At 41.0% G+C, this 13,443-nt stretch overlaps 1 protein-coding gene across 4 annotated transcripts in view; it reads left to right on the top strand.

The window, feature by feature from the left end:
- The first annotated feature begins 223 nt into the window (after window positions 1-223).
- Window positions 224-13,443, top strand: part of wnk2 (WNK lysine deficient protein kinase 2) — a 40,457-nt gene continuing 27,237 nt past the window's right edge. For all 4 annotated transcript variants that reach the window (XM_050038697.1, XM_050038698.1, XM_050038696.1 and 1 more), the window contains exons 1-4: window positions 224-2,106; window positions 7,673-7,845; window positions 8,465-8,685; window positions 11,621-11,778. In XM_050038697.1, the coding sequence (XP_049894654.1) occupies window positions 1,429-2,106; window positions 7,673-7,845; window positions 8,465-8,685; window positions 11,621-11,778 (1,230 nt within the window). In that variant the 5' untranslated portion in view covers window positions 224-1,428. The remainder of the gene's footprint in view (window positions 2,107-7,672; window positions 7,846-8,464; window positions 8,686-11,620; window positions 11,779-13,443) is intronic.

The raw sequence follows: 13,443 nt of genomic DNA, 5'->3' as shown, positions 1-13,443 counted from the left end.
TAAGATATGATAACATTATATATAAGATTCAGATTTATATTCCTTTTTATTGTCATTTTTTATGATGAAACATTTTTGTTTCATCATAAAAAAAAATCACAATTAAAAGGAATCTGAATCTTTTCTATCTACATAAGATAAGATAAGATAAGATAAGATAAGATATAATATAATATAATATAATATAATATAATATAAGTCTGTAATATAATAGCATAAAAGGATAGCCCAGAAAAAGGCAATATGTAATTCTGGAATAATTCAAAATCTCTGACTGATTGATAACACTGTGGTGTGTTTTATGACTTGTTAGCGCATGTTATATTCTTATCAACTACTGTGATCATCAGCCTTCCTGCACAGGCTCCATGTGGATGAGTATAATATTAAGATGGGGAACGGTGCGTCTTATCCGGTGGCCCATAATTCCTATCAGCGTCCCTTTTGGTTGGTAGGCTTTGAAAGACATCTTCCCATTGGAAGCTTAGAGCGTCACGATGAGGGCGGATGGTGGTGTGGTCCACACAGCCCGTGTCACGGGAGGCTGAGGGAGCCGCCTAAAAGCGTGCCGAGGTATTGGATACGTGTTGTTGCTAGGGGCGTGGGTTGTGCCGTGAAATATTCTAGTTTCCCCGAGCCTGAAAGAGATGAAATATAAGAAGACAACAGTCGTATCAGCTGGACGACAGCTGCGCTGAGAGCTGCTGCCCGGTCCAACCTGAGGGAAACTGTGCCGCAGTGAGCATTATCTGATAAGCGCCTGTGTTCATCCTCCAGGACAGCACCGCCGCGGAGAGGGAAAAAGTACAGGATAGTTACAGGAACAATGCAGAGACGCTGAGGTCACACTTCTCGGAACTTATTCAGATTTTTACCCGGAACACCTGCTAGTTATTTGCATGAAGCAGAGCCCGGCGGGTGGAGGAGTCTTCACAGGGGATGACAGCTGCGCACTTGCTCGTCCCGTGATGTGTCTTTGGAGGGATTAGTGAGCGCCACAGCCTAAACATCCTGGCCTGTCCACTGTAGGCCACCGATCTGTCTGCGGAGCAAATCACATTTATAGCCTATAGTTTGCGCTGGAGCGGGCACCTTATGCAATGTGGAGGGAACTGTTATCGTGAGCTCATAGGTTGAACTGGCAATGACATCAGGCTTAAGTTGAATAGCTCTGCGCTGTATTGCAGCAAGGTGGACCGGGGCGTGAGGTGGCAGGGAGCAATGCGCGCATCCTCCGAGCTGGACATTTTGTGGGGGTGTTCTGTGTCCTAAACAAATTCAAGGCATAAAGGCCACATACATCCTGAGCTGGCGAACTGCGTCACTGCACGCGAGTGTTGCAGGTAGGCAGCAAACTCCCACCGCCGGGAGAGGAGCATCATCCTCCCTGCACAATGTCGCCGGTAAGCGCTTAACAATTTACCGGGGATGGATTCGGCGGATCAGTCGAGCAAAGATCCGCCACTTGGATCCACGTTTTCCTCAGCACCTAATTTAGACTCGGACATTAATGCAAATGCCCGTAGGCCTGTTTACCAGAATGGGACAGACCACAATGTCAACATCCACATCGCAGCTCTGCGAGGAGCGAGTGACCCCAGCGCGTACCCGTCCACAGACTACCCGGCGCTGGTGCGCCAGAGGTTCATCCGGCGGAGTTTGTGGGTGTCAGACACCGACGAGCAGCAGCCGGTGGACACACCGGAGTGTGTCAACAGCAGCCCGGTGTCACACATTGACCTGCGGACCATCGTTGATCGGAGTCGGACCCGGGTTCTGCACGGAGCCCGCCTGGGCCTCAATGAGACCTCGGACACAGAGAGCCAGGTGGGGCTGAAGGACAGCGTCACAGAGAGTGTGAGCGCTGAGGAGGTGAAAGGAGACAAGAGGGAAGCCGAGCCAAAGGTAGAGGTTACGCCCTCAGATGTCACAGGTAAAGCAGGAAGTGACGAGAATGAAGAGGAGCCCGGGATGAAGGCTGTGTCCACTTCACCAGGGGGGCGTTTCCTCAAGTTTGACATTGAGCTGGGCAGAGGGTCCTTCAAGACCGTCTATAAAGGTCTTGACACCGACACCTGGGTTGAAGTGGCATGGTGTGAACTTCAGGTGGGTTCATTGATCATCCAAGTCAATCAACCAATAACTTATTATCTGAGATCTATATCTATGTGTGTAGTTGATCTGTTTTAAAAAAGCCCAAAAAATTAGTCCCCTGTCAGTGTGCAGTCTTGTGCACAGGTTCCAGAGGACACCCAGGGGTCTTTCTGACGTGTTTCCCCAGAAAAACAAAGGACTAGTTTAATTAGACTGAAACTTCATTCATTTGAAGTTGAAACAGTGAGATATGTGCATTTTATTTCTGATCATCTGACTTGAGATCTAGATCCCAACAAATTTTCAGGCAGGGGTCTCTCAGGTAGTAAATTGTTAATGAAGGGTCATTTACACTGACATTACCATCTCACAGGCGTCTAAACATCCAGAGTGAATATTGATTATTATTATTGAGGTCACTTCCTGTCTTTGGTTCTTCCTCTCTCAGGTTCAGTGAGTTCAGGAGCAGAGTAAAACTGACGAACCAGTCATCAGTGCTACTTTCTTATTGTTAATGGGCTCTTCATCAATATGTTCCACTGTTTTTATAATCCTATATTGCAGAAGTGTTGCGGCATACAGCACCCAGATGAGATACCGCGTTCTGTTTTCCATAATGTGTCTGTTAATGAGCCATCATTGAAATATTTGTCCTCACTGGGGAACTGAAGAAAACTATCCTTCAGAGTATTGTTACAGTGCAGACTGAGGAGGAGGCGACTGTCTGTCATGTAGCTTTATACTTTTTGCACCAGCTTCCCCTCTCGTAACACTCAGCCTACATGTTTTCATCACCGTCATTTAGTTCTGTGTCACACATTAACAAGACGTCTGTATTTTCCTTTTCCTCTGTACACTTTCTTGAATTAACTGAATTGCCCACTGCCGTACTGCACAGTGTCGGCAGGTAACCTGTGGACACTTTAATTGTTATTTTGACCACTGTTTAATTAGAATCTTAGCACAGAGCTATTATAAACTCTCACAGCAGTGACAGCTCACTGTATTACTCATCTGAGTATGTGGTAATCAGTTTAGATGGCATCCATGTGATACAGATTAGCCTGCAGACAGTCCTGTAGACAGCGGTTGCCCTTTCAGGGCTCAAAACGTGCTAAGCTTTAACAGTCCGTCCAGAGCGAATAACTGACAGGACATGGTTATGCATATAGGCCAATAAAACAGAAGCATGGTCACCTGGTTTTTAACTGTGGACACATGTGCAGACTCAAATTAAAAAAACAGAAGTTTCTGATATGTGAGGAAAAACATAATTTCCTTGGTTACATAGGAGCTTCTGTTTCAACAGATGATGTCTTTGCTGTCCCTTTACAGTTGCCATTGTCCTTATGAATTTATAGATTCCTGTGAAGACATGTTTATTGTAGTTCCCTAAGTATTTTCTTAACAAATTATAAAGTCAAAAACAGTTTTTATGCTACTTTTCCCAGCAAACATTTCGCCAAACTTTTTTTATCTACAATATTTTTAATGTTTGACAACATAAAATACAACATTTTACACTCATATGACATACAATAGAAGTCCACATACAATTGTTGCATTTTCACATTAACAAAAAAGTACAATAAAATAACCAAGCTAACTCAAAACAAAAATGACCTCCTGTTTTAACAATTAATGTTCACTTATTATCTGCACATGGAATACACTGAAGCAGACCGGACAAGATAAATCAATGCTAAGAGTACAGCTACAGATTAAACACACAAAAAAGAATAAATATTACAATTGGTAATTAAGATGATCGAAGAGAGAATGGGTCCTCAAATAAGAGAACTTCACAAACAATACATAGTATGAGGTCACTCCATAAGGACACCAAACGTTCACTCAGTAATGACAGATCACCAAATCAGCAATTTTACAGGAAATCAGTGAAGTTCATATTTTATCATACATGTCCAGCCTTCCTTTGATTTTATAAAATAAATAACAAAGGGGGACATAACCTGACATCTCAGACGTCCACTGAGATGGTGTCGGAGGGTAAGAGGCCTTCCAGCCGACAGCAATAATTTTTGTTGCAGCAATAAATGCAAGATCACAGAGTTTCCTTTCATACCAACCACCAACATTAATGTTCCCAAGTAGACAGAGACGTGGAGTAGGTATTAGATTCCTAGACATGATGAACATTTTTACCAAACCTTCATTATCAGCTTTATTTCAGTCAGTGCACTGGCAGGTATTTGTCTATTGGGTTTACGACGTTTTTAAGGCCCAAAAAAACAAGCTGGTTCAGGCTGAGTCAGCACCTCCACATCTTTTTCTGAACCTCTAATTTGCTTTAAATGATCACAGTGAGAATAAGGTTTGTGACTTTGAGGCGCAGCTCTGCAGCAGGATTTTATAGATTTAGTGCGGCCTCAGAACGAACAGTGCCGATGCTTCTTTTTTTTTTCCTCCCACTCTTGCAGAATCCAAGTTCACCCTGTCAGGCCCGAGGGAATAAGTAATACAAATCACAGACCAGCTCAATCAGGGTCAGACGTGGAATTAAATCACAATTATGTTGTGCTTATCTCACAGCTCGTGTTGGCAACAATAGATTCCACCGGGGCTAAGGATGAAACTGAAGTTCTCTGTTTTGATAACGTACGCAGTGTAATATACATGTAATGAGGCTCGTTTGGACGTGAAACTTCAATCAGTCGTTGCGGGAATCAACAAAGTGAGCATCCAATTGACTGTGACGAGATAATGAATTATCTCCTGTTACATCCCACATTTCAGCCTCAGTTCTCTGCTTTTGCACCTCGAATTTAATAACACAAGATTGAGTAATACTCAGTGCTGCTCGTAGAGGAGTAAAACACTCACTTCAGTTTTCACATCATCATCAGGGATTTAAAGTTTTCCTACAGTTTTTTCCAGTATTTCCTGTTTAATAATAATGTTATTGATAAAATATTAAATCTGTTTCTTGAAATGTTCCAAATAGAGCAGATAGAAAACACAGTAATATTTGGTCAATCCAATAGTGACACAACAAAAAAGTAAATAAAATAAGAACAATAAAAAACCAAGACGGGACTAAGACAAGACAAATACTCCAAACCAAATCAGTGCCCAGAGCAAGACAAAGAACAAAACAACATAGTAATAAAATTAAAACAGAAAAATATTTGGAAATGCGTGTATGATGATACAAATAACACTAAATACTAAAACATAGTATAATGGCCGGACAACTGCCTGTCACATCACAATTTAATGTCTGTAAAATAGATGATCAATCACTCAGGAATATGTGGAAAGTCCAGCTCTCGTACGAAGTCGAAAACGGGATCCCACATCATGCAAAATTTCCACAGGGAGCCCGTCATTATGCACCTGATTCACTTCTTACGCCTTATCAGACATATAATATATGCTTTTTTCTGAATATGTTTGCTGGCTATTCTTGTTTATGTACTTGTTTTAGTTATGTATTTGATTTGGCATATTCGAATTAAAATCTAATCTTGTAATTTGTGAAGAAAGAGATGCTGGTATTCTTAAACACTTTTAGATTATTAACTAAAGTTTCAAGAGGAAGGGCACTCTTTTATGTCTCAGAAAAGGCATGATGATCCGTACAGTAAGTGTAAATGTTCATGTACTTGTGTTTGAGCAGGTTCTTAGGGGAGCTCTAGTGATGATGCAACCGTTCTGTCCCCGGTGGTGAGGCCTTCTGTGCCTCGCTCACAAAAAGCCAGTGTGCCTTTACAGTCTGTGTACAGTGTGTGTGTAAGAGTGAGACAGCAGAAAACATAGATGCTCACAGATGGATTTACAAATCAGATTCGGAGGGTAGCCTGAGTCTGGTGTCGAGCGAACCAAGCCGCTAGTCTTGTTACTTATTTATCCACTAAATGACGATCAAACATCTGCTGAGCAAGTTGTTTACCAGAAATTAGCAATTTATGCAATGTGACTTAGTAAAAATGCCAAAACGCTCTCCCTCTTTGAGATCTGTGTCTCGCTGTCGGACAGTATTTGTCTTATTTGATGGCTTCGTAATGAACACTAAACATGGATTTATACCCCTGTGGTGTATAACACACACAGATGTGTCTGGAGAGTGAATCCTGCTGATGCAGCCCTCTGCACCAAGACAGAAAGAGAGGAGAGAGGGAGAGGGTGGGTTCAGCTCAGGACAGCGAGTAGCACTTGTAGTATTTGATATGCTGCATAACCAGAGGTCTACATCATATTAATTGAAGCGTTGTGTCTTCTCCACACTGTCTCCACACTCCATTAGATACAAATGCCAGTGCTGTAAATATATATTTATAATTTAAAAAAATTATTGTGCAAAGCATTGCGTGAAGCAGATTCTGTGTTGTAAGTGCCACACCCTGCTCAGATCCTATCTCAGCAAAGAATCATTAATAATCTGTTCGCAAACTACCTGTGAAATCGGACAATATGAACAGAGAGATGAGACAACGTGTTATGTATTTCTTCTCAGACAGGATCAGCGTCATGACGGCAGATAAAGACAGGAGGCGTATCCTTCACGACGCTGCTCGTAAACTAAGCCGCATGAGGCTGCTGCACACCGTTTAGGTCACTATATGGGCTGTGAATGAAATCCAATTCCCCAGCATCAATCAATAATCAATGCCGAGTGATGTACAGGAGGTTATTGTGCCTCACAGACAGTTAAAACACTAACTACACCCTCATTGTCACCATTACAACGTGTGTACTGAGACTGCCGTAGAGAAAATCCAGAGGTCATTCAGCATTTGTCGTGGCTGAGGCCATCGGGCCTTATCTGCCGTGCTAGACTGGAGAGAAACAAATGTAGAGGATGTTCACTGTCAGCTGTTTTACTATTTATACAACAGTTCAGGGAAGGCAGGGGCCAAAATATTGATCCAGAATACATGGATTCACTCTGGCTGGTGTACCCAAAGATGTACGATTGAAACGCTGAAGAATTGCACACAGTATTTCCATCAAAGATCGACATTGTGTTAGAAAATAATAATCTCCAGCCTGCCGTAATAAAGTCTTAATGGTCTTTTTTTGTTCCACTTTTTTCTAACAGCACATTTGACATTTACTGATTAAAAAATGCAGTTTAATCTTTTGTTTATCTGTCATGACAGATGTGTCTGTCTCTGTATGACAACATCAGATTAAATAAGGATTTTACTTTCTCTGGAAACGTAGTCAGGATTCCAGTCATCGTTATGAGGTGTTTTGTTGCTGTGTGTTTTACAGCAGTGATTAAAACAAGAGTAAACGGTTCAGACCCCCATGTTTACTCACTCAAAATGCCAAGGTTGTGTTCACTCCAAACATGAGCCACAGGCAGCTCTAACACAGCTCCACTCCTGAAGTAACGCCAGACTGTTTAAAGGAGGCTGAAAACGGCTTGTATCTCTTCCATACAGCGTGATAAAAGAAAAACACTGACAATGTTAAATTTGGACAAATTGACCTCTGAGCTTCTCCTCTGATAAGGCTGCAGAACACTGAAAAATAATAAGAGGATGAACGTGGAATTCATTATTTCTCATTTTTAAAAATTAATGTTCTTTCTTTCTTCGATTTTCCCCAGGAGCGGAAACTGTCCAAAGCTGAGAGACAGAGGTTCAAAGAGGAGGCAGAGATGTTAAAGGCTCTTCAGCATCCCAACATCGTGCGGTTTTATGACTTCTGGGAATCACCGGTTAAAGGGAAGAAGTGCATCGTTCTGGTGACGGAGCTAATGACCTCAGGGACACTAAAAACGTGAGAGTCAATATGAAATACAGCCTCTATAATACTCTTCATTAGTATGTTTGAGTTGTCTTGGTATGTTCCTCATCTTAGCCTATCTTGCAACCTCATACTCAACAGTAAATCACTGATCGTAAGATACAAATATTAGTCTCTTATTGCTTCTTCTTTCAGTCAGTTTAAAAGAACCTTACAGTAAGGACCATTAGACTGTCTACAGCATGCGTATCAAGTTTCATACAAATTGAATGACACCAATACAGTCAATCTAATGCCAGACTGTAGAGACTGACATTGGAATATATAGTTCTTGTTTTTAAAAAAACAAGAAACGTGATTTTAGCATCATTTTTCAGCTCAACACTTAATTAACACAATGACAAAAAGTTTTCAGGCAGTCAAAATAAGGAGATTAGTTGAGAACAGCACAGTCACCAGATTAATATTGACTGTGTGTTTGCAGCTGATGCTTAATGAAAGCAATAATGCTTCGCAACAGAGGAACAGCTCATTGAAAACATTTCATCAACACAGTGACTCATAGGGACAGACCTTGATTGTCAATATGTCTTTTACCAATTACTGAAAAAGCAATGTCTCTGACAGCTGGAACGTCTCTATCCTCCCTCAGGTATCTGAAGCGGTTTAAGGTGATGAAGCCGAAAGTTTTGAGGAGCTGGTGCAGGCAGATTCTCAAAGGCCTCCACTTCCTCCACACAAGGACTCCTCCAATCATCCACAGAGATCTCAAGTGTGACAACATCTTCATCACTGGGCCCACAGGCTCGGTCAAGATCGGAGACCTGGGCCTGGCAACACTGAAGAGGGCCTCCTTTGCTAAAAGTGTTATTGGTTAGTTATCAGTTACTGTGTGTTTATTGAAATGTGACGATCAGAGTGTTTATTTTAAACCTGCAACACACACAAGACTTGAGACTCAAACAGCTGTTGGGAGAAGTTTGCCAAGAGGGCTTTCTGTCCGGAAAGAACAACTTATAGACTCATACAGAAGTAATCCCTCTCCATCATCATTTATAACCCGCTAGAAGTATATGGTGGTGTATGTATCTGCACAAGACTCTGCCCTCTGCCTGTATTTTCTTATTATTAATTCTGTGTTCCAGACGTTCCTGGGCACAGCGCACAGGTGAGGTTGGGACTTTATATAAAGGTGGCGACCAGGTACCAGACTGTTAGCAGCACACATCCAAGAGGAGGCTGTGAAAATCACAGACACAGTGCTGAAAAATGCAAACATAGTGAGGCAAAACGCAGAGTGGAAATCACAGTCAGAAGAGGAATTATTGCCAAGTAGGTTTTCACTTACAATGCATTTGCTTTGGTTTTTGATGCATACATTAAACATACAATAAAAGTACTGCAACTCCCAAGAACTTAAATATAGAATAGAAAAATTATAGTGAACAATGCCAAGATACTTTTAAAAAGTTTGTAACGTAACAAATATGTGCTATATATTTGTTTCAGGGATAAAAAAAAAAAAGCTGTATAGTTTTGTGCAGGATCTGCAAAAATATTAAGCAGGTGATGTGCATTACAGTAGAGCAGATATGCAAATGTGCAAAGATAATAGTCCAAGATGTGCTTAAATGTAACACATATAGATGGCGGGGGTTGTAAGAATGCATGTCAGTGGGAGTCCACTGCAGTCAGGAAGAAACTGTTCTTGTAGCGTGAGGTTTTTGTCCTGATGGACCGCAGCCTCCTGCCAGAGGGGAGTGTTTCAAGTGTTTCAAAGAGTTTGTGTCCAGTGTGGGAGGGGTCGGCCACAATATTGTCCGCCACATTCAGGGTCTTGTATAGTTCCTGATGAGACAAAAGATTGCAGCCAATCACCTTGTCAGCAGAGCGGAGGACAGGATGCATTCTGCCTTTTGTCTTCTGCGGTGGCAGCAGCATACCAGGTAGTGACGGAGGAGGTGAGGATGGATTCAATGATGGCAGTGTGGAATTGCACCATCATTATCTTTGTCAGCTGCCACAGGAAAAACATCCTTTGCTGAGCCTTAGACAGGGGTTGGCTTTTGCTAGGGATGCTGTTTACAAACAATAACCAACTATTTCTGAGTAGTATAACATTTAGGGCAGGAAAAAAAATCGTGGTTTGGTTTCTGCTAGGAAGGGCTTTCTGGCAGACTGGGCAAACTTCTTCCATGTGCACATTTTCATTGTTTAAGTTTATATACTTGTTGATGTGGAGCAACATTAGCATTGATCTGGACTGGTAACCTGATGAATGTGAGACCAATATTCACTCTCCTTTTAGCTCTGTTTTGGTCTCCACCAACTCCCACAGGATTTATCTGGCCCTTTAGCTCCCAAATGCTACAGTCGCTAACTTTGTCTGTCTACTGTCTGCTGGTTGACAGGTAGAGTACAGTGTGTTTTCAGACCTTTTTCAGTAAAAACAGCTGTGGCCAAAAACAACACTGACAAGAGACATGATTGATTGTAGCTGCTTTAAAGTCAAAATCATGTTTTGTGTGTTATGTGTTTCAAAAGCAGTTCTTCCATGAGCTGTTTTAAATGATAACAGTTCACATTTTATGAAAATACAAGACTATATGTTGTTTTGCAAAAGACTAGATCCTTCCAGTTGCACAATCCTACCAGTGGCTTATATTTTTACAGTGTGTCTGATTTTAATGAGAAGAACGAGTGTCCACTTTAAAGAGTAACTTTTTTCAACCCGGACCCTGTTTTCCCACCTATCTGTGTCTAAGTGACTAATGGGAGCAACAGTTTTTGAAACTGGTCCAGCACTGAGCAAGAAGGCTGCAGTCGGCAGCAGCTAAACAGGCTGCAGTGTAATTACTTGAGGCAATTGTGCACCCTCAATGACAGACCTTTGTGTTAAAGCGTCAGATCCTTTTTGTTTGACCCGAAACAGCCCTGAAATTGCCATTGCCAAACCCACCAGACTCCATTTAAATAAGCAGCAATTTTAGTGTGAATAGAGCCAGCATATTTCCACATCTAACTGGGTGAATAAGGTTTTATTTCAACCCAAACCAGAGTTGCTTATTGTTGGAAAAGTGGAGAGACGAACCAAGACAGCTTTTGTGATTTTATTTTGTTTTTGTGGACTTTGAATGAAGTGTTTTTTACGATGATAAAATTACTGTTTATTTGAATGGAGTCTGGTGGGTTTTGCGATGGTGATTTTGAGGCTGTTTCTGGTTAAACAAAAATCTTACTCTGAAACAAAAAGGTCTGTCTCTATAGGAATGCTTTCCATAATGTTGTCAGACACTTAAAATAATGATCTGAGCCTGTTAGTGGCAAAAACAAACTTTAAGTGGATGTAAATTGACAATGCACAATTGCCCCCAGTGGTTACATTGCAGCCTGTTTCGCTGCTGCCAGCTGTAGCGGCCTCTTTCATTACTGGACCAGTTTCAAAAACTGTTGTTGCCAGTAGTTACTTGGACACAGAAACATGATAAAAAGGTGTCCAGGTCGAAAAATACTTAAGTTACCCTTTAAGCCCTCCAAAGTTTGGTCGAAGTAGTTTAGTGCTCAAAGAGTAACATCATATTATTGAGTTAAAGACGCGCAGAACATCCGACATTTGTGTTTTTTACTTTTGAACCATTTCTTTTCTGCCTGTCATTTGAGTGATCACTAAATTCTTGGAGCCACGATTAAGCAGCCGTGTTGGGTTTCAGTCCTTGATGCTGGTATTGATCCCACTGAAATACAATGACACTCTGATAACTGCATGTGACTTTATAATTTATCTTCCTCTCTTACATTAATTCTCCAGGCACTCCAGAGTTCATGGCCCCAGAGATGTACGAGGAGCACTATGACGAGGCTGTGGATGTCTACGCGTTTGGGATGTGCATGCTGGAGATGGCCACCTCAGAATATCCCTACTCTGAGTGTCAAAACGCGGCTCAGATCTACCGCAAAGTCACCAGTGTGAGTTCACATTTAAAGCTGTTAAACTTATTGCTGTTGCAACTGTTTTGAGTAGTAACAAAATAAATCAAATATGTATTTTCAAAAGACGGACTGACCACACAGACTTTAAAATGTTAAAACTGATGACACCTGCCCACCACATTTAACCAAAGTAACAGCAAGTCTTCAAATCTTGTATGTAAGCTAGCAAACTGACTATGTGTGGCCTGCGGCAAGCTGCCATGCAATGTCTATTGGAAGCTGCGGCGTGCGCTCCGAGCACAGTGAGCTGCAGCTATTTGATTCTGCGGCGAAGTGCAGCCAAAGCAAAACCTGGGGATAGCTTAAGTTTTGGTGGCAAATTGTAGCCAGTGAAAACCTTTAGGCCAATCAATAAACAGAATCCTGTGATATGTTGACCTTTGTAACAGAGAATTTCTTCCCACCAGAAACACATGAACACATGAAAAGTTGCTGAAAAATGTAATGACTGCTGTGAGCCACAGCTCCATGTGTTTTCAGTGTAACTCAGAAATATTCTTTGCATAACAATATTTGTTTATAGTTTGCTTACATAGGACACACAAGCTACTGTCTGGTCATACCAGAGAAGTAAGGCTGTCACTGCATTATACTGGAGAAGGGTGTGTTTTATTTCTTTGGAGTTCAACTTTTCATTTTTTAGAAGAAAACGTTTTTGTTTTTTTTTAAATTAAATGAAAATGTTTTGTATTTTTACTTTATAAATGACTCCCACAATGAACCAACTTAACTTAAAAGCTGAGTCCCAATTAAACACTGTGTCTCTTTTACTAGCCGGGTATGGCTACACATTCTGACAAATAAATACAGGTCTAAATTAGATGCTGGGTCTGGTTGCCATTTATAGAGGTTCTTTGGATAAAAAACCTCTTGAAGCCCAACGAGTCGTCAGCTACTTGCTTGAACTAACATTAGTTAACTGCTTAAACTGCACATAACAAATATAAATGCTTAAATTTTTGTCAGTATAGACATGCTACACATATTTAGCTTGGTTAGATTCTCTACAATTCAATCATAGAGTTCATCTAACTGAAACCGTGAGCACAAAAGTATGATTTATTCAGATTCACAAGAGAGGCGGAAAGACTCCCTACCTCTGAAGGGTCATTAAGTTCGAACATCTGTCTATTCCTTGATTATTTATATATATTATTTTTATTATTTAATCCGTAAGAGTTTCTGATCAGAAAAATTAAAAGGGTTTTTCATAAACTTCAATTCAAGTTGTGAGTATTGTTTTAACAGGATAAAGAGCTGTTGTGTTGGTATGCCGGGTGCACGCATCATAACTCTCCCTCTGATGCACTGTCTGTCAGAGATCGATCAAATGAATGATTTGTGATATTCAGTAGCCTGATTTTTGTACAAGTAATATTCATGCTGCTTTAAATAAACAATTTGATTGTATTTCCCATATTTGCTGAGCAAGAGTTTTGTGTAAAATGAATTAAGGGCCTGTCCCAAATAAACCCTAGTGGAGTTCAGTGATTGAAGGAAATAACAGCCCAGGCTATTAATCACAGTTTTACAGTATAATAATTAATAATAATTCTAATTTTATTCGTTTTTTCATGGATCAAATGATCACCAGGCTAATCGTTCTAGCACCCCAAAAGTCCTCTTGGGCAGTAGTAGCTT

This window comes from Epinephelus moara, chromosome 24 (assembly GCF_006386435.1).
Source record: "Epinephelus moara isolate mb chromosome 24, YSFRI_EMoa_1.0, whole genome shotgun sequence".
NCBI lineage: Eukaryota > Metazoa > Chordata > Actinopteri > Perciformes > Serranidae > Epinephelus > Epinephelus moara.
The sequence above is the reverse complement of the archived record's forward strand: the minus strand, read 5'-3'. Positions and strand labels throughout refer to the sequence as shown.